The 19,838-nt window shown below is 34.3% G+C and overlaps 2 protein-coding genes and 1 pseudogene across 3 annotated transcripts; all 3 read right to left on the bottom strand.

Moving 5' to 3' along the window:
- Nucleotides 1-6,048, bottom strand: LOC133801485 (probable leucine-rich repeat receptor-like serine/threonine-protein kinase At3g14840; annotated as a pseudogene).
- A 1,289-nt stretch (nucleotides 6,049-7,337) lies between these two features.
- LOC133801497 (probable leucine-rich repeat receptor-like serine/threonine-protein kinase At3g14840) lies at nucleotides 7,338-10,782 on the bottom strand. Of its 2 annotated transcripts, XM_062239718.1 has the most exons (15): nucleotides 10,517-10,782; nucleotides 10,367-10,435; nucleotides 10,217-10,286; nucleotides 10,065-10,136; nucleotides 9,873-9,944; nucleotides 9,705-9,765; nucleotides 9,553-9,624; nucleotides 9,400-9,474; nucleotides 9,060-9,125; nucleotides 8,897-8,965; nucleotides 8,628-8,693; nucleotides 8,477-8,515; nucleotides 8,348-8,382; nucleotides 7,884-8,263; nucleotides 7,338-7,811 (listed from the first exon to the last, which is right to left on the bottom strand). In XM_062239718.1, exons 5-15 carry the CDS (start codon nucleotides 9,934-9,936, stop codon nucleotides 7,746-7,748), a joined length of 993 nt encoding a protein of 330 aa, XP_062095702.1. In that variant the 5' UTR covers nucleotides 9,937-9,944; nucleotides 10,065-10,136; nucleotides 10,217-10,286; nucleotides 10,367-10,435; nucleotides 10,517-10,782; the 3' UTR covers nucleotides 7,338-7,745. The 2 variants fall into 2 exon arrangements, with proteins under 2 accessions (XP_062095702.1, XP_062095703.1); XM_062239719.1 differs by lacking the exons at nucleotides 9,705-9,765; nucleotides 9,873-9,944; nucleotides 10,065-10,136; ... (1 more) ...; nucleotides 10,367-10,435; nucleotides 10,517-10,782 and having other exon boundaries at nucleotides 9,060-9,312; nucleotides 9,553-9,616.
- A 140-nt stretch (nucleotides 10,783-10,922) lies between these two features.
- Nucleotides 10,923-13,905, bottom strand: LOC133802024 (G-type lectin S-receptor-like serine/threonine-protein kinase At1g61490). The gene is made up of 7 exons (XM_062240254.1): nucleotides 12,767-13,905; nucleotides 12,599-12,718; nucleotides 12,382-12,501; nucleotides 12,049-12,212; nucleotides 11,724-11,931; nucleotides 11,380-11,617; nucleotides 10,923-11,291 (listed from the first exon to the last, which is right to left on the bottom strand). Exons 1-7 carry the CDS (start codon nucleotides 13,899-13,901, stop codon nucleotides 11,237-11,239), a joined length of 2,040 nt encoding a protein of 679 aa, XP_062096238.1. The 5' UTR covers nucleotides 13,902-13,905; the 3' UTR covers nucleotides 10,923-11,236.
- Between the last annotated feature and the right edge of the window lie 5,933 nt (nucleotides 13,906-19,838).

Raw genomic sequence — 19,838 nt, 5'->3', positions numbered from 1 at the left:
TATGATAAATAAAATCATATAAGAATAGCTTTCTTTTCTTGTTTGCTAATAAATTCTAGAATACACTTTAACTCACCTAAATATATAGACATAGCTATAATGAAAACAAGAGAAAAGAATCAGAGATCACTAATGTAACTCTCACTAAAGATAAAAAAAAAAGTTTATTTAGAGGAAGAATCAATCCATGATATTGTTTCACTTGAGCTCTGTTGTGAACTCTGATCAAGCTTGTCTCGCAACCCGGTGAACCTGAATGGATCATCAAGAATACTTGAATCCATTACCAGTTCAGGGATGGTAGTTCGGCCTTCAAGCATGGTCACTACAGTTGACATGGTGGGGCGAAGTGAAGGTGATGGATTTGTGCACAATAGAGCTACCTTGATCATTCTTTTCGCCTCTTCTTTTTGGAATTTCGACCCCAACTTTGGATCCACCAGCTCCATTATATCTCCCTTTTGTTGTAAGAAAATAGCCTTCAACAAGCATATAAATAAGATTGCATCATTACCAAAATGCAGTAGAAAAAAAACAACAAAGTTAAGAAATTGATGATATCAAGTTGTGTGTTACCCAATCTAGAAGGCAAACAAAGTTTTCATTTGGACGATATCTCATGTTGTTTTTTCCAGCCACAATTTCCATAGCCATAACTCCAAAACTATACACATCTGCTTTATCAGTTAAGTAACCCCATAATGCATACTCTGGAGCAATATATCCTCTGCAATAAGAACAATTTATTAGTATCATTGCCATGATAGTTAATTAATCATTATGTTCTAGCTTAAAGAAAGTTGTAACTCACATAGTTCCAGCAACTCTGGTGCTGATGTGGGTGTTTTCCTCTTCATCATTTAGTTTGGCCAAACCGAAATCTGATATTTTTGGACTAAGGTCCTTGTCTAGTAGTATATTTGTGGCTTTGATGTCTCTGTGTACAATTTTAATTGCTGATTCCTCATGTAGGAAAGCCAGACCTCTTGCAATGCCTATGCATATTCTTTGCCTTGTATTCCAATCTACTTTCACTTGACCTTCTTCAGGACTAAATAAAATATGTGCAAGGCTATTGTTCTCCATGTACTCATAAACCAGCAATAGTTGCTTTCCTTCAATACAACATCCATGCAATTTGACAAGATTTGGATGTTGTAAAGCAGAAATCATGCCTATCTCGTTTATAAACTCACGATTTCCTTGCTTCGATTTGGATGAGAGTTGCTTAACTGCGATAATAGTTCCATCTAATAGCACACCCTGCAATAAAATTAAACATGACATGCATTCAATTGTGTACTTCATTCTATCTTGACATCAAGTTCATGATCATGAAAATTAATAAGTTTTAGATACCTTGTAGACTGATCCAAATCCTCCTTCTCCGATTTTGTTTGCAGCATCGAAGTTGTTAGTGGCAGCTTTAATTTGTTTAAACGTGAAGAAACCGGTTTTTAGATCTAATCCTCTTAGAACTGTACAAGCAATAACAATTTCATACATGTTACAGATAAAGTAACTAGGAAAGCAATGTGAGAAGAATAAGAAAGAATAAAATTAGAAACTAGAATGTGTTCAGATCAGTGATTATGTCAATATAACTAAGCCTGAGCTTGACAGAAGACTATTGGATTTTCTTTTCACTAAGTGGCATCTTCATAAATTCATATTTAAAATTCAGTTTTCTACCCTTAGAAAGTTGATGAAAGTATGATCTTTAATTACCTTCATCCCTTGATTCCTTCTTCCTAAAATAGCCTTTCCACCAAAGAATTCCTAAAACTATGAGAAGAAGGCAAAAAGCTGAAACAACTCCAATGATGATGAACTTTGTTGCTTTGCTCTTTTCTGGAGGTTTGGAATCTACCATAGAAAACATCAGTGGGATGATATTACTTTTAAAGCAGAAAAAATATTAAGAAAATCAATTTACTTTTGATTATGAACATGTTAGTTTCTTCCTGATATAAAATACTTACCAGACTCCACTGAGATAGCTGAAATTAGAGAACCATACATTCCTCTCTTTGGAACATTCCTCGTCCCTTTCCCCACCCATTGAAGGCGAATCTCCAGTGTCTTATGACTCACAACTGTCTTAACTACTTTGATAAATTCCTTATCAACTCCATTAGCTTCCTTCTCAATGTCAAAATCCTTCAACTCCAATTTTCCCTACAATAACTTAACTCAATCAAACACAAGTTCACAAGCTGCATTGATTCTTTTAGCAAAGTCAACAAAAATCATGACTACCTGAACATAAACATCAAATATTCGCCTTCCAACACCATAATAAGATCTGTTGTCTCTTAGTACTATCTCTGCAAAATGCAATTTCACAGTGTAATTTCCATTTACCAAGCATCGACCATAATAAGTTATTGAAAGAGGCGAGAGGCGCGCAGTTGTGTAGAGATCAGAATTGTTCATTCTCAGCACAGAGACATTTTCTGCTATGTAGTCCTTTGTGGTGCTCCAAATATCCCAGAAATCACCAGTGCTGCTAAATCCCCAAATAGCTCGGTTATGGACAAATTTTGCAGCGCCTCCCGAGTCCTGATCCCCTTCGTACGTGATGTCTCCAATGGTAGTTTGTTTTCCTCCACAATTAATATGAAATGAATAATGATCTACACATCAAATGACATTAGTTAATACCATACAAAACAATTGGTTTAGAGTTAATATAATGATTAGTTTTGAAGGACTTAATTACCTTCTGAACATTGAGTCAGGCACTTGCTCAGTATTCTATATTAATCATATTCAAAGAAAGCATTAGTATATCAGTATAATCATCATGTAACATAATGAACTTTTTGTTGCATTAGTTTTTTTGAAACTTACGAGTTGTTTTTCTGTCCAGATGAGCTCCTGGAGAGATTGCTGATGAAAAAACACAAGTGTATTTAGTTTGACATGATTGTGATCATGCAATGAATATAGTAATAAAAGAAAGAAAGAAAAAGAGAGATTCTTACAAAGTTTCTCGACAAGTAGATGGTTCAGATGTCTCAGAAAAGTTATTGTAAGAAAGATCTATTTGGCTGCATATATAGTAAGAAAAATCATCATTAAATAATTATTGTAAAGCCAAGGAAAGAAATACTTGAGGACATTATGTCTGAATCTGATCCAAAGAACTGTTAACCATAGAACATTATGTTTGTCCTTAAATCTCTAAATTCTATAAGCATGAATCTAAACATGTTTTCACATTGTTATGCCAGACAATTTCAGAGATTACTTACTAGCGACTATCTCTGAGTTTGATCCATTCTGGAATAGGTCCACTGAGTAAGTTACTTGTTAAATACCTATGCATAAGAACATGTCAGAAAGCAAGTAAAAAATCTAAAAATAAATCAGAATAAAAAGTCATGAAATTTTTTGAGGACTTGTAATAAGGTCTTGCATTACTTACATTGTGTCCAATGTCATTATATTTTCAAAATTCGGAAGTGGCCCTTCTAGTTTGTTGAAGCTAAGATCTCTGCAAAATATAAAGCTTGGATAGTCAGTTATGTCATGGCATGGAGCAAAGTTCAGTTGGTGTCTAAAGCATACTGAATTTGCTAAAGATAACTACAGAGAATAGAAGAATTACAAGACAGTTAGACTCGTCAAAGTGCGAATATATTCAGGAATGTTTCCTCTTAGATTACAGCTCCTCAGCATCCTGAAATTTCAAACAAGGTCCTATATGTTAAAATTTAAAATAATGGGTTGGTCTCAATCACTATAAAGCTTATAAGGTTTTCGGGTTTCAGGTTCATCGGGACGGGGTTTTGCGGGTTTCGGATGGAGAAAAATGGTACTGAAATCAATCCAAAAATTTTGGGTTTCGAGTTTTCGGGTTGGGTTCGGGTTGATCTGGGCCTGTTGGGTTTTGGGCCGAAAAGCCCAATTTTACAAAAATACAATTTTTTTTCAAAAATACCATTTTTTCAAAAAAATTCGGTTAGGTTCGGGTGTAACCCGAACCCGAAATTATTGATTTTTAAACCCGAACCTGACTTGACATATGTCGGGTTCGGATCGGATTAGGCCTGAAATGAACGGGTTTTCCGAAAATTCAGGTTCTCGGGGTTCGAGTCGGGCGGGTTTTCGGGTTATGCAGGTCAAATGTTCACCCCTACTATAACTCACAATTTATTCACAATTTATCAAGGCCTGTCATGTTTCTCAAGTCTGGAAAATCTGAGCTCTCCCCATTTAAGTCACTAATCCTTCTGCAAAGAGCAACAGCATGATAATTTTAAGGAAGCCTTGTCATCACAAATGAATTTAGTAATAACATGTCAAGATTTTAAGAAAGTAAATGCCAATGAAAGAGAGATCTTACAACTATGTTAAGTTGTTCAAATTAGATAGACTAGAAGGAATTGAGCCATTGAAACCACTTGCTTCCATCTCTCTGTTGACAGCAGAATGTAAAATCAATATATATTGCTCATAAATTTTGATAACCAAAGAGATCAGTAGCTCTTACAATTTCTGAAGTTGTTTCCAATTGCCAAACTCAGGCATCTTTCCAGTGAAGTTATTACTGCTAATCCTACTGCAATGAGAAAACATGAGTCAAGATTAAAGTGAAATAATCCCAACAAATCTTAGTTCATTTCAAATATGGAGTTATAGTACACTTTGACACTTACAGTTCAGTTAACATTGTGAGATTAGTGAGAGCTTGAGGGAACTGTCCAGTGAGATTGTTTGCATTAAGAGTCCTGCAGCCACACCATTTCAAGAATAAATTAATTAATATCATTTTACTAATCAAATGGTCACTTTGAAAAGACTAAGGATACTCACAACTTTTCCAAGTTCACCAATTTCCCAAGCTCAGAGGGAATAGTTCCAGAAAACAAGTTGCTCTCCAAGGCCCTGAATGCATAAGCAAATTGAACTTGAGATTTATCATAAACAAATCATAGCTAGGAAATTGAAAGAGAGAAAGTGTTCAGAACATACAATGATCTGAGAGTGGTTATGTTTCCTAAATAGGCAGGGATAGCTCCTGATACATTGTTCACACTAATGACCCTGCATCACATCAGTTCATGCCATCAATTACTACAAGCCTTTACACACCTTAATCTCGATTCTTATGTTTAAATGGAAACTTACAGCCGTTCCAACTTTGTTGAAGCCCATTCTCGCGGTATCGAACCACTGAGGAAGTTCCTGCCTAAGTTTCTACAAGGTAGAACAAAGACTGCTATTATTAGCATGTTGAAAGGTATAACTAGAATGGGAAATCAAAAGCTTTGACTTACACTTCCTTAAGATGAGGTAGTTTCCACAGTGATGATGGAAGCTCACCATCAAGATCCTGACCTGTAAAAGTACTGCATAACATAACATAGCACCAATAGAAAAATCCCATGTCAGAAATCTAATTTGCTGTTATGATTCAAGTATATATGTATATGTTGCCATGAACAAGGGAAAAGGGAGAAGATTACATGCTTTGGATATGGCAAGTATTATTAGCAGAGATGGAGCAATTGCAGATGATAACATTGCTGTACTGATCTGTGCGTGGGATATCAATAGTGGATTTGTTGCTACAAGGGTCACTGAAATTCCAATCTGTCTTGTTCAGTTGTCCAGCAATTTCTCTAATGGCTTCCACTGCATAATAACAACATACAATAATCAAGATTCTAACTTTCTTTCTCAGAGTTGTACAAAATAACAAAGAAAAGAAGCTGAGCTGAACCCTTTATTCATTCACCTTCATCCTGTGGAACAGCAGAAGTAGCCAAGAAGAACATGAACAGTAAGATAAGTACAGTGACTGTACGGACAGTATTTTCTGAAGCCATATTGTCAACTTGGAAAAGGGTGCATGAGAATATGGGAATGTGATATATATGTTAGGATGTTTTGATGATCAGTGGGCGCCGCGCCCGCCAAGATCTACTTCTCCGCAAAACCATGAAAAAAACTGTACAAAAGTATTCAAAGTTGAAACTCAATTTCTTCACTACTAGCTCATAATCATATACAAGTCTACGACTTTGTGAGCATCTTCAAAACTATGTTATCATAAACTGTATACATACATTTTGGTTTGTCCATGAGAATTATCTCACTGCAACTCGTCAAGATATTATGTTTGCAGCAAGTTTGCTTTCAAGGTTCATGAATAGTCCAAGTCAAAAGCATTTTGGTGTTGGAAAAAGAGTGTTTGAGATACATACAAGGAGCTATGAGGCAGGGAATCAGATTTGAGAGAAATACTGAAGTGAAATTAGAAGGCTATTGCGACAGTGATTGGGGAGGCTGTGTTGATGATATGAAAAGCACTTCAGGCTATGTTTTTTGACTTGGCTCAGGTGTATTTTCTTTGCTATCGAAGAAGCAACAATCAGTTGCTCAATCCTCAGCTGAAGCAGAGCATATATCAGCCTCAGCTGCAACCTCTCAAGTTATTTGGCTTAGAATAATTTTAAAAGATATTGGAGAAAAGCAAGAGGAAGCTACTGAGTTGTTCTATGACAACATATTTTGACTGAAAGCATTTCCATCAGCAAAGTTTCAACAACTAAGATCACCCCTTGGAGTTCAAGTCAAGAACAACACATTAAGGGGGAGAACATTAGTTAATGTGCTGCTGCCATTTATTTATTTGTTTTATTTATATTTTGAGTTTTGCAAAAACTTTTGGATGGCTAATATTTAAACAAATGTAGGGCTGAGATTAAAAGTTGAGATGAAGTGTATTGGGGAAGCTTTGTTGATATCTTTGTATAAAAAAATCAGTTGTGATCAAGAGAATAGAAGTTGAACGTTGCCCCTTTCTTTCCTCTGTTTTTCCTCTGCATTTCTCTTCCATTTTGCAGCTGAAAGTAGTGTGTTTAATAGCATAAAAAATCAGATTTCTTCTCTTATTTATTTGCTGAAACTACAGCCAACAGGCTCAACATAAGGTGAAGCATGTATGCGAAAAAAGAAAAAAAAAAAGACTTTAATTTAGACCATCAAGGAATGAGAAGTTAGCTGCAAGATATATAAACCAGTTGGACCAATTAAATGACACATTTACTTATTAGCACTCCAATCAGCCAAGAAAATCAAGAACCGACATGACAGTTTTAGTACTTCTTGCCACTTGTATATATGTTAGTACAGCTACAACTTCAACTGATTTTCCACAGTACAGCTAGAGACCGAACAAATCTGACTTTAAAAATCTAGTAACATAATGTGCTTGAGTTGAGTATTGTTGTAACTGTACAAATCTGACTCTACAAAAAGAACATTTGCTTTTGTTACAATCATTAGAGTAATTTCCTTTCAAGTTTTAACAAAATGGAGTTCAATAAATTTAAAAGAAAATATTGAATAGCGTAGGTGTAGCCCAATATACATTTAACATAATTTACAGTTGAAGTTTTTCTTTTTTTATCGTGGTTCAACCATTGATACAGTGACATTATTAACAGAGCATCTATTACCACTTTGTGTGGAAGGATCATAACTACCACTGCTGGCTTGAAAAGTAAAAATAGGTTGTTTGGGTTGAGGTTGATGAAATATTTGGTTACTTAACATGGAAGCTACTTGAGCCATGGAAGGTCTATCTGTGGCAAAGTCTTGAACGCATAGAAGCCCAATGTGTATGCATTTCAATGCCTCTGATTCATTATATGACTCGCCTAATGCTTCATCCACCAACTCTATTCCTCTGCCTTCACTCCATATCTGCCATGACTATGGAGACAACTGCCTTAATTACTTTGATAAACTCCTTTAGCTTCCTCTTTAATGTTGAAATCTGACAACTCCCATTTTCCCTATAATAACTTACTTAACTCAGTAAAACATAAGTTCACAAGCTGCATTAAGTAGCATAATGATTAAGCTACCTGAACATAAACATCAAATACTCGTCTTCCAACACTCTCATAAGATCTGTCGTTTCTAAATACTATCTCTGCAAAATGTAGTTTCACAGTGTAATTTCCATTTCTTAAGCAACGAGCAAAATAAGTTAGCGAAAGAGGCGAGATGCGTGCAGTTGTGTAGAGCTCAAAGTTGTTCATTCTTAATCTAGATACATTATTTACTATATATTCTCGCACTTCTTGATTAGTATTTCTGAAATGACCGATGTTGCTAAATCCCCAAGTGTTGGCTGAGTTATGGAACAAATTTGCAGGACCTCCAAATTCCTCATCCCCTTCATACTTTATGCCTCCAATGGTAGTTTCTTTTCCACCACAATTTATATGCAATGAATAATAATCTACACATCAAAGATCAAACAATGTTGGTTAAAAATATACAAAAAAAATGGTTTATAGTCAACACAATGAATGGTTTTTTTTACCTTTTGAACATGGAGCCAAGCACTTGCTAAGCCTTCTACATTAATCATATTCAAAGCAAGAATTAGTATAAAGTATAATCATGATCAAAACTTTTGTTATTCTTGTTTCAATTGTTTGTTAAAGCTTACGAGCTGTTTTCATGACCAGATGTGCTCTGAAAGTCATTGCTGATAAAAAAAAAAAAAGTTAAGACACAAATATATTCAATTGTGAAATGCTTATGGTTCAATTGAAAGAAATAAATGAAAGAATGAAAGAAAGAAAGAAAGGAACTCTTACAAATGATCTTGACAAGTTGATGGTTCAGATATTTCCGAAAAGTTATTGTAAGATATATCTATGTTCCTGAACACAGTAAGAAACTTCATTATTAGCTAAATATTTTTAAGTGACTTTTGTTTTTGTATTGGCAAAATTATCTTCTTTGTTACATCTTCTGTTAAAGAGTTGAAGAGTGAGCTTAGAGTTGGGGTTTGTAGGTCATCATTCTTCTTGGTAATTTTGGTCTGGTTTACACATTTTTGTAAAACATAGCATTGGTAACTTACATGGATGCATCTCCGGATATGTTCAACCACGCTGGAATAGGCCCACCGAGTAAGTTACTTGTTAAATATCTATTCAATGTGCAACACCATAGCATAAGAGAAGTTTAATTATAAAGAAAAGAGTAATAAAAAAAAAGGGACCAATGAAGTTTGAGTTACTTACATATAACTCAAAGGTAATATTTGAAAATTTGGAAGTAGCCCTTGTAGTTTATTAAAGCTAAGATCCCTGCAAAATAAAGATCTTAGATGTCTGTTAAATTCGCTAAAGATTAAGTGTTTAAATTCCAAGGAAATGCTATACAGGAATGGAAAATTTGACAAGAGAATAATCGAACAATTACAAGCCATTTAGCATTCTCAAATTAAGAATATATTAAGGGATATTTCCTCTTAAATTACAGCTCCTCATTGTCCTGCAATTTCAAACATGGTCAAATAATTTAAAAAATAATCAAATATTAGGTTGAGTTCCATCACAAAAGTTTATGTATGGAGCTTACAACTTAGAAAGGTCTGTCATTTTACTCAAGTCGGGAAAATCTGACGAGTTCTCCCCATTTAAGTCAGTTATTCTTCTGCAAAGACTGCCTCATCACAAAGATTGCATAGATCTAAAGGAGACAGAGAAAAGTAGACAATGAAAAAGAACTTACAATTCAAATAAGTTTGCCAAGGTAGAAATACTAGGAGGAATTGGCCCACTGAAACCACTTCCTAGCATATCTCTGTGGAGAGTAGCATGTAAAATCAATATAAATTGCTCATAAATATTTTGAAAACCAACAAAGAGATCAACAGTTCTTACAATATCTGAAGTTGTTTCCAATTGCCAAACTCAGGCTGTGAAGTAGTTACTACCGATCCCACTGCAATGGAAAACATGAGTCACCAAGATTAACGTGACGATTGTTGAACCAAAATATGTTGGTTCATTTGAGCTATGAAGTAAGTTATAGTACACACTGTCACTTACAGCGCCCATAACTTGGAGAGATTGGTGAGAGACAGAGGGAACTGTCCAGTGAGATTGTTTGCATTTAAACTCCTGCAGCCACACCATGTCAGTTATATAAGACTAAATTAGTTAATGTCATTTCTACTACTTTTTTACAAATATTCATGAAAACGTTAATTTCTTTGAAAAGATTAGGGAAGGGATTCTCACAGATATTCCAAGTTTACCAATTTCCCAATCTCATAGGGAATAGTTTCAGAAAACAAGTTGCTCTCCATGTTCCTGAATTTGCGAGTTTATTATAATTAGCTAATCACAGGAGTTTAAAAGAGAGAGATTAAATCGGTTAAGAAGGAGCATACAAAAATGTGAGTGGTTATGTTTCCTAATTCGGCAGGGATTGGCCCTGATAAATTGTTCACACTAATAGCCCTGCACGCCCACATTTGTTCAAACAATCAATTACTACAGCTTAATCTTGAATAATGGTATAGGGATAAATGGAAACTTACAGCGATTCCAACTTTGTTGAAGCCCATTCTGTAGGTATCGAACCACTGAGGAAGTTCCGATTTAGATTTCTGCAAGGGAGAAGAAAGACTGGTATTATAGTAAATAGAGTGTTGAAAAGTATTTGAATAAAAGGCTTTGTTTTGACATACACTGACTTAAGGTAAGGTAGCTTCCATAGTGATGATGGAAGGTTGCCATCCAGATTCTGTCCTGAAAAAGAACTGCACATTTAACAGATGTCAACAGAAAACTCCAATCCTGTCATGGTGATTATATATATGTAGCCGTGAGCTAGGAGGAGTTTACAGTCTTTGGATATGGCATTCATTATTAGCAGAGATGGAGCAATTGCACAAGACTTCATTTGTGTAATATTCATTAGAAGAGTATGTTGGTAGATTACAAGGATCATCGAAGTGCCCGTCGTCATGCTTGTTCAGTTGCTTAGCTATTTCTTTAAAAGCTTCCTGCAAATTTATTCCATAACTCAACCAACACTTGGGGATTTAGCAACACCGGTCATTTCAGAAATACTAATCAAGAAGTGCGAGAATATATAGTAAATAATGTATCTAGATTAAGAATGAACAACTTTGAGCTCTACACAACTGCACACATCTCGCCTCTTTCGCTAAATTATTTTGCTCGTTGCTTAAGAAATGGAATTACACTGTGAAACTACATTTTGCAGAGATAGTATTTAGAGACGACAGATCTTATGAGTGTTGGAAGACGAGTATTTGATGTTTATGTTCAGGTAGCTTAATCATTATGCTACTTAATGCAGCTTGTGAACTTGTGTTTTACTGAGTTAAGTACGTTATTATAGGGAAAACGGGAGTTGTCAGATTTCAACATTAAAGAGGAAGCTAAAGGAGTTTATCAAAGATTCCTCTCAATGCGTATTCTGGAGACATATAGCCGCTGCAATTGATTAAACACACCTCTAAATTAGATGCCAGATGCTATAACAACAATGTACATCAAATCAAATTAAAAGAAGGATGCTTACATTGTTCCTACCACCCTATAAGTATTTGCTAGATCTAAAGTGCCTTCAAAATTCCTTGCTAATCCAAAATCAGAAATTTTTGGAGTCATCTTCTCATCCAATAGAATATTACTGGCCTTCAAATCTCGATGTATCACCCTCAAACTGGAATCGCGATAGAGATACACAAGACCTCTCGCAATGCCATCAATAATGTTGAACCGTATGGCCCAATCAAGCTCTACCCTTCTTCTATAATCTATATAAGAAACCAAATCACACCACTAAAAGTTAATTAGTGACATTGTCCAACAAATATACTTCTAACTGAAAGATAAAAATGTGGATAAAGATGAGAGACTAACCGAAAATAAAAGTATCTAAGCTCTTGTTGAGCATGAACTCGTATATTAATAACTTCTCTTCATTTTCAATGCAGCAACCAATGAGCTTAACAAGATTTCTATGTTGCAGTTTGGAGATCAATATCATTTCATTCCTAAATTCTTCATCACCTTGTGATGAGCTGCTAGACAGTCTTTTCACTGCAACTTCCTTCCCATGTAGTTGTCCCTATAAATTTCCAAACATAGCTAACTAATTAGTTCATTCACTCACCCATTCACCTGCATTTCTCCATTATTAGTGTAGTGTATTAGATTCTATGTAAACTATTGAAAACCAAATGACCTTATAAACAGGACCAAATCCTCCTTGACCAAGTTTGTTTGTAATACTAAACTTGTTTGTGGCCATTAGTATGCTATCCAACTCAAAAAAATGAAGCTCGGGTTGATCGTCTCCTCTCTTCAAGTTAGTAGTTGTCCAAATCAAATCATTATTTGTTGCAGTTCCTGATGTCAAGTCAATAATACACATAATATTCAGCAATAAATACGACCAAAATATACAAAGTTTTAGGTCCCAGCATAACGAAGAACATCAACATCATGTACCATGAGATATGAAATGCTCAAAGCAGTAACAATCACAAATTGAAGCTTAGATAGATATTATTCTTACTTTTTCTCTTAGCTTTTCGTCTATGCAAACCAAAGGCTACAACAGCTAATAATGCTGCACCAGCAGAAACAGCTACAACAAGGCCGATAATGATTTTGGTCTTACTCAAATGTCCTTCCCCTGAATGAGAAGATACACAATAAACTATCATTACATATATGAGTCCATCAATCATTTTACATCATGACTTGATCATATATAAAATTATATTATTCACCTTGTAGTTCTGAATGTGCAAGGCGAAAAAACAGATCATCTCCACTAGATTCAAACTCTGTAATGTCAATAAGGGTGTCTGACCAAACCAAACAACCTATCCCACTGATAAACGAATAAGCTACACAAGAACAATTATTCAAACACAATTAACGACATGAATCAATGCTAAGAGCAGCTTCCATATACTCATATAAAGCAGGGACACAAACCTTTCCAATCTTGGCAAACTCATCCCTTGGCCCATTCTCACTAACATTATTACTACTTTTCTTTTGGCAAAGCAACTCAGTTTGCCTAACACACCCTCCACTCCAATTCCCTTTATTCCACTCTTCCACTGAATTTGGCTTAAACCCTTTTAAGCACTTACACATTGGAGACTCTGTGACTTTGCAAACCCCAAAAGGACCACAGATTCCGTAGTGGTCGCATTCGTTCTGACCCTGATAGTTAGCGTACCAGTAACCAGCCTTGTCTTTGAGCATGATCGAAACCATTCCGTCCGGCGAGAGCAACACCTTCGACAGAACCGAGTTGTTGAAGCCGTTGTTGAAAAACAGATACGTCGTTTCTTTTTCTACGTCTTCCACCAGATTGTACGGACTCTTATACGAAGACGCCATGTCCGGTATGCCTGTGAACTTGAGCTTATCCCAGGGTCCGCTTCTCGTGTAAATTGCGGATCCAAACCAAATGGCGGCTTCCGGTGGCGTCTTCTTTGCGATCCCGAAGGTGAAGTTTCCAGGCGACGGATCGTTTTCGGCTTTCCAAGAATTCTGTTTGTAGTTCTCCCCGGTTTTGAGATTGAAACCGAGGACGGAGTTGGGTAAGAAAGTGTCGCATGGGTGCTGGAAGCTCTGCCATAAATCTGCTCCTGAAGTGGAGTCTCTGAGGACGAAGTTTCCGTTGTCTAAGAGTATAGCCAGCGTAGTGTTGGAAGAGAAATCAACTTTGGTTGACCAAAGTACAGAGGAGTTTTGTGGGTTTCCATTAAGAAGCTCGAGATTTCCGTTGTTGCTGATTTGAAGAAGAGCCCAAGTGTCAGTGAGCGAGAGTGGTTCTTCTCGGTTGGCAACCCAGACAACCGAGTGAGGAGAAGAGTCTCCCTTGTACCAAATACCCAGGTATTGATTTGAAGAGTTGGTGGGATTGAAGAAGCCCCATTCGAAAACTTGGTTGGAGGAGACCAGAGTTTGTTTCAGAGAGAGTGGTTTTGAAGAAGTTAGATTAGAAACTGCAGAGGAACAGTATGTGGATGAAGATAAGAAAAGAAGAAAGAGACTAGTTAATAAAGATGCCATTTTTAACTATATTAGTTGTAGCACAAAGTAATCATCTATATATTATATATGATATTATTTTATTTGTATGATTAATGAATTCCAAACCAAACCACGTGTGAGACCATATTCTATTTTCTAATTATAAGAAAATACAAATATACATATTAATGATACCACCACTCAAAATATGCACTCAAATATTATAAATGGTGATGTAGTAATTTAATCTAGCTGAGACCTATTATTTTTAAAAACAATGACATATCATTGTGTATAATATTTAGATGCATACACGAAACAAATATTTCAGTCGTATATTCCCGACCAAAAAAATGAATATGGATAATTTTTGTTTTAATTTTTTGCTCTAAATAACACATATTACAGTAAATTTTAAAAAAAATTATGACAGTAAATATGAAGAGTTTACAGTTTTAGTTATTCTAGTTCACTATTGGTGTTAAAAAAATACAAACCTATTTTTAATATTATAAACTATTTAATTTTTTAAAAAAATTGTTGGTTGAATATCGTAACTACAATACCATGGAAATATATATATACTCAAGTATGTATTTTTAAAGACAACATTTGACTAAAAAGTTGAAATTAAAAATTAACAGCAGAATAAGTGACTTGTAGGGTTGAAATGAGAAAATTATTAGGGAATTTTTCAAAAATATGACTTTTATACTATTAATGTGCAAAAATATGGGAGTTGTATTTTTTTTAATTTGTATAAGAAATTTATTAAAGAAAAAATTAAAGTATGGAAAACACAATTAGTAGCTAACTAAAATATGGAAATGTCACATTTTTTTATCATAATTATGTTTTATTTGATTTTGAAGGTAATTTTTTTTTATTTTTTTCCATCATTTTTTTATTATTTTTTCTTTATTTTCCTTACTTGTTTTTTCTTCCATTTTTTCCTTTTTCTTTTTTTTTCTACCAATTTTTTCCTTCATCTTTTTTTCCTTCCATTTTTTTCATTTTTCACACATATGAGCTTTTTTTTCTTCTTCCATTTTTTTTCTAACAATTTTTTCATTCATATTTTTTTTTCTTTTCATTTTTCCATTATTTTTCTTCTTTTCATTCTTATTTATTCATCTTTTTTTTTTCATTTTTGTTCTTATTCTTTTCTCATTCTCATTCTCATTATTATTTATTTTTTCATTTTTTTCACACATATATTTTAACATTACATTATTATTCTATTATTTTTTTTTATTTATTAACTTTTATTATTGTAATTTTTTTTATAGTTTTTTCCACTATATGTAAAAAAAAAAAATCAAATCAATTTTTTCAGCATTTTCTTTTTATTGTAACACTCATAGGAATACCAAAATTTGGAAAGAAAACTAATAAAAATATGAAAACGTGAATGGGTAACTGGTTACCTTCACATTCTTTGTATGTATATTTTTTAGGGTAACTGGTTACTTTCACGTTCTGGTGTGTGTGTATTTATAGTTTCTTTATGGTAACTAGTTACTTATGTTACTAAAATCATAGTTACTTCTTCATCCTTTTTTAATTAAGTGTTCTTCCATTTTTTCCTTCAAATTTGATGTTTATTTTCATATTTAATATGAGTAACTCGTCACCCCTCTTAGGTAACTGGTTACCCCTCTTATGGCAGAAAGTTACTCATCTCAGGATAACTGGTTACCCCTCCTGGTGCATGTTATTTAACCTAGCTCTAGGATTTTTTTTAAGATCAATCAAGTAACTGGTTACCTTACCCAGGATTTGAAAAAAAAATGTACAATCTTAAAAAAAAACATGTTTATAATAAATAAATAATAATTTTAAAAACAATTCATATTACAAAAAAAAAAATTGCAAAACAACCAAAGAAAAATTTACTATAAAATTAGTCATATAAAAACAATATAAAAAAACAAATAACCTAAAAAAATAATAATCAAATTACAAACATACCCTTCCAAATTTGATTAAGAGTAAAACTATGGCATAAACCAACTTTTATACAAAAATATGGGAAAATAAACCCATAAAAGTGAAAAATCTTAAAAAAAGCCATAGATTAACTTTTTTTGAAAAAAAGCCGTATTTTTTCACACTCTATTAAAAATCTCATATAAAATGTAATTTCCTCTAATTATTATAGAGGATTGTGTTATACGTGTTGCATACGAGGATAATAGAGGTACCCTTATTACCCATTAAGTCACGTGATCAGTACCTATTGATCACGTGACTTAGCTAGCTAAATATTTTTTTTAGTAGTTGTAAATGTATATATTTCGATAAATTTTTAGAATATTTTGTTAAAATTAACAAAACAAACCGTTAAAATCAATAATTTTTGCTATCTACATACTTTTTATATAAAAGAGATATATAAAGAAACTCATGCATCATGTTAAGATTAATATTTGTTTTAAAAGCTTTTATTCAAGGTGTTGTATGGAAAAATTCTAATTTTCCAATCTTTGATCGGTAATGATGATTATTTAGTTTTTATAATATATAAATATATACTTACTTGAATAATTTACTTACTAAATGAGTTCTTTGTTTTTTATTTCTTTCCTTTAACAGTATTTATGGGGTGCGATTAACAAAGACACAAACGACTCCATGGATATTGGGTCAGTCAGTCCACTCAATCAAGGAAGAAACCCTGAAACTTTAGTCCTTCCACAGCCACAGAGGTGCAACCTAATAAAAGACTTATTATTAAAAAGCATTTTTTGTAGTAGCACTTCACTTTGATAAGGACTTATTAATAAGCATTTTATGTAGTAGCACTTCACTTTGATGTTGATGTCCACCACTCACTGACGCAAAACTATTGGAAAAATGTGGTCAAATACAAACAATAAAAAAGTTGAAAATAACATCATCGACACCTTCTCAACTCGGATTCCAGTCGAGAAGAACAAAAGATCTATAGTAGGACACATTCGAGAGATAAATAAGATACGATGGAAAAGTTCGGTATATCTTTCATTCATTGCCATCTTTTTTTCATGACTTGTAACCCTATTGTGATTTGACTCCAAACGCTAATTTTCATGACAAAAATAATACGCTAAAATAATTATCAAAAGTTGAGAAAATATAAAATATGTACTAAAAATATTATCCTAAACAATTTCAAAGAATTTATATTGTACTCATGATAATTTCTAGATGAAGTTGTTATATAGAAAAAAATTGGAGCCAAAGTTTAGTCTCTAAACAATGTGGAACTTACTATTTCACTTTTTCTTTTCTGAAAAATTGTATTCAAATCTCCTTAATAACAGACTGATCATTGGCTTTGATGGTGAACATGTCTTTAATGTGAGTTCTAATCCTTACAAAAGCAAAAATTGTGTGTGTGTGTGTTTTTTTTTAAATAATTGAATTACATTTATATAATGACTTTTTTCCAGCATGGAATATGTCGAAGAATATGGTGCAAGTAGGACATGTCATTGACAAGTACAAACAAAAAGGATTGCTAAGTAACCCGGATCTCTAGGGGTCAATGCACAAGATGATTGGGAATAAGGATTGTTATCCCCGTTTTTCCCCAAGTATAGAATTCACATTCTGAGTCCATGGGCCGCCCTGAAGGGACTTAGGGCCTAGATCAGGCCCAGTAGACGAAGACGGGACAAGATCTGGCGGCCCAAATCTTGGTAAAGCCCAAAGGGCATCCCGGAATAGAAGCCTGGACCATCGCGTTGGCATGTAGCATATTCCCAAACCCTTCCTACGGTGCTTCCTAGGATGCAATGAAGAGGTCGTGGTTCCCAAGTGTTATGAAAATTGTATACGCAAGTGCACGCAATCGTCAAACAAATAATAAAGTGATAAGTAAGATCGTCTCCACAGGGATTACAAGTCAAATTTGATGTAAAACCAATTATTTAATAATTTGGAATTTTAAGAAAATAAATAGATTGGATGTTGTGAACTAAAATAAAATGATTAAACTGGAATCAAGATTAAAATATTGCTACAAACGCTGGAAAATTAACTACAATAAAAAATATCTATGGAATGATAGACTTGAATAGCTAAATCCCCCCCTATGTTTTATCTGCCCAGTTGTTACAGCATTACTTCAGCAAAACGCACAGAGTTAACTAGAATTCCTTACAAGCCCATGAGATTTTTCCAAAACTCATGAAATAAGTTCTATCATCTAACCCAATATATTCCTATATTAAATCAGATTCAAGAGCATAATTTAAGCATCAATTCTCAAAGTTATGCAAGGTAGTAAAATATTCATATTCTACTTACTAAGAACAACCTAGAAAATGGGTGTTCTCTTGCATCATTCAAGTACCAACTACTAGATTTAACTTTTCCAGTATTAAATCCAGCTTAATAACCTGCCATTAATTTCCAAACAACAACAGTAAATAACCATGAAGCTCACTTGAATGAAAAATGACAATTTAGCTTAAGTAATGCATTCAAATTTAAAATACATGACAAAAGGGGTTTTTAACCATTCAAGTCTCAAAAGTTTAGCTCATAACTAAAGTAGCAAACATAAACCAAAATAGAAAATTAATATCCATGAGTGCTAGAATAGCTATGCAAAATAAGAAAATACAAAATAGAGAAGAAAGGAAGAAATGAGAACAAAGCCTAGATTGATGGTGTTGTAAGTTGGATCTTCTTGTCCTTATCTTCCTCATTCAATTCCTTGTGTTTCCTTCTTTTTCTTCTTCTTCTTCATTCTCTTTTTTTCTGCAACTTTTCTCTCACTGTCGCAGCCCCCTTTTTGTGTATCGTTATCTATGTGGTGGTGGCTGGTACTTAGTTGCCACCTCTCTAGGGTACAATTTTCATTTTACCCTAATTAGAAAGCCCACTTTCTTCTCTTTGGTCCACTAGTCCAATCCACACTGACCTAACTTTTAAGTGACTGCCACATAAGCGCTGAGTTAGATGAAGAAAAGCCTGTTGGTATTTTGTCCACGTCATTTCCCAGTACCCAGAAATGCTATAGCATTTTGTTCTCCAGCAATTCAGCAGCATTTCCAGCTTAGTGTTCTCTTTAGCCTCGGATTCCTTTCTTTCCCTTAGCGATTCAAAAATTCCTTTCCTAAACAACAAAACAAACAGAATTAATTAATTAATTACATTTAATACTAACAACTTAAAAGACTCCTAAATTAGTACACTAACTAGAAAAGAAAGATATAAACTAATCAAACTTACAAACAACATCACAGTCATTACTCTTTTCACTAAAAATCAAGGTCAAAGTTAATAAAAATAACTCTATACCATAGAGTTATCACCAAGTCCGAGATTAGACCGGGATGGCGGTGGATGAACCCGGGTCCTGGTAAACGAAGAGGGATGTTGGTAAACGAACCGGGACCCTGGTAAATGAAGAGGGATGTTGGTAAACGGACCTAGACCAGGTGACCAGGTTAGGCGTGATGAGGTGTCCCCGATACTGATATCACCCCAAGAAATGTGGAGTTATGTCCCCATAGCTAACCTGCAGAAGAGGTTACATCGGGAATGTACGTCGTCAGTTCAGAGTCGTACTGCCACTACTCTGACAGATCTTGCCCCCTGAATCTCCCTCGAAGCCCACGCGACCCAGACTGAAGCAACATTTTGTCGTTAATCTTATAGTGTGGTTACGCTTGGGTTGGCCCAATGGGCCCTAGTTAATGCATTTTATATATTAAAATGCACTTTATATTAAGCCTCCATCAAAGAGAAAATAATATTTATACCCTTAGTGGGCCTGGATTAATCCGGCCCAGGCCTAGTGCACTCACCTGCCTATAAATATATACAGTGGTGCGCTGGGAGGAGGGATCGAATTATTCTCTGAGAAGCATACACTCTACTCAAATTCAGAGAGCTCATTACTTAAGCTCCTAAAAACTATAATACAATTGACTCGTGTACTAAGGCTCTTTAATGCCCCAACCACGTAAAATTCATTGTGTG

Source organism: Humulus lupulus, chromosome 9 (assembly GCF_963169125.1).
Source record: "Humulus lupulus chromosome 9, drHumLupu1.1, whole genome shotgun sequence".
In the NCBI taxonomy this organism is placed as follows: Eukaryota; Viridiplantae; Streptophyta; class Magnoliopsida; order Rosales; family Cannabaceae; genus Humulus; species Humulus lupulus.
Note: the sequence above shows the minus strand (reverse complement) of the source record. Positions and strands in the feature narration are given on the sequence as shown.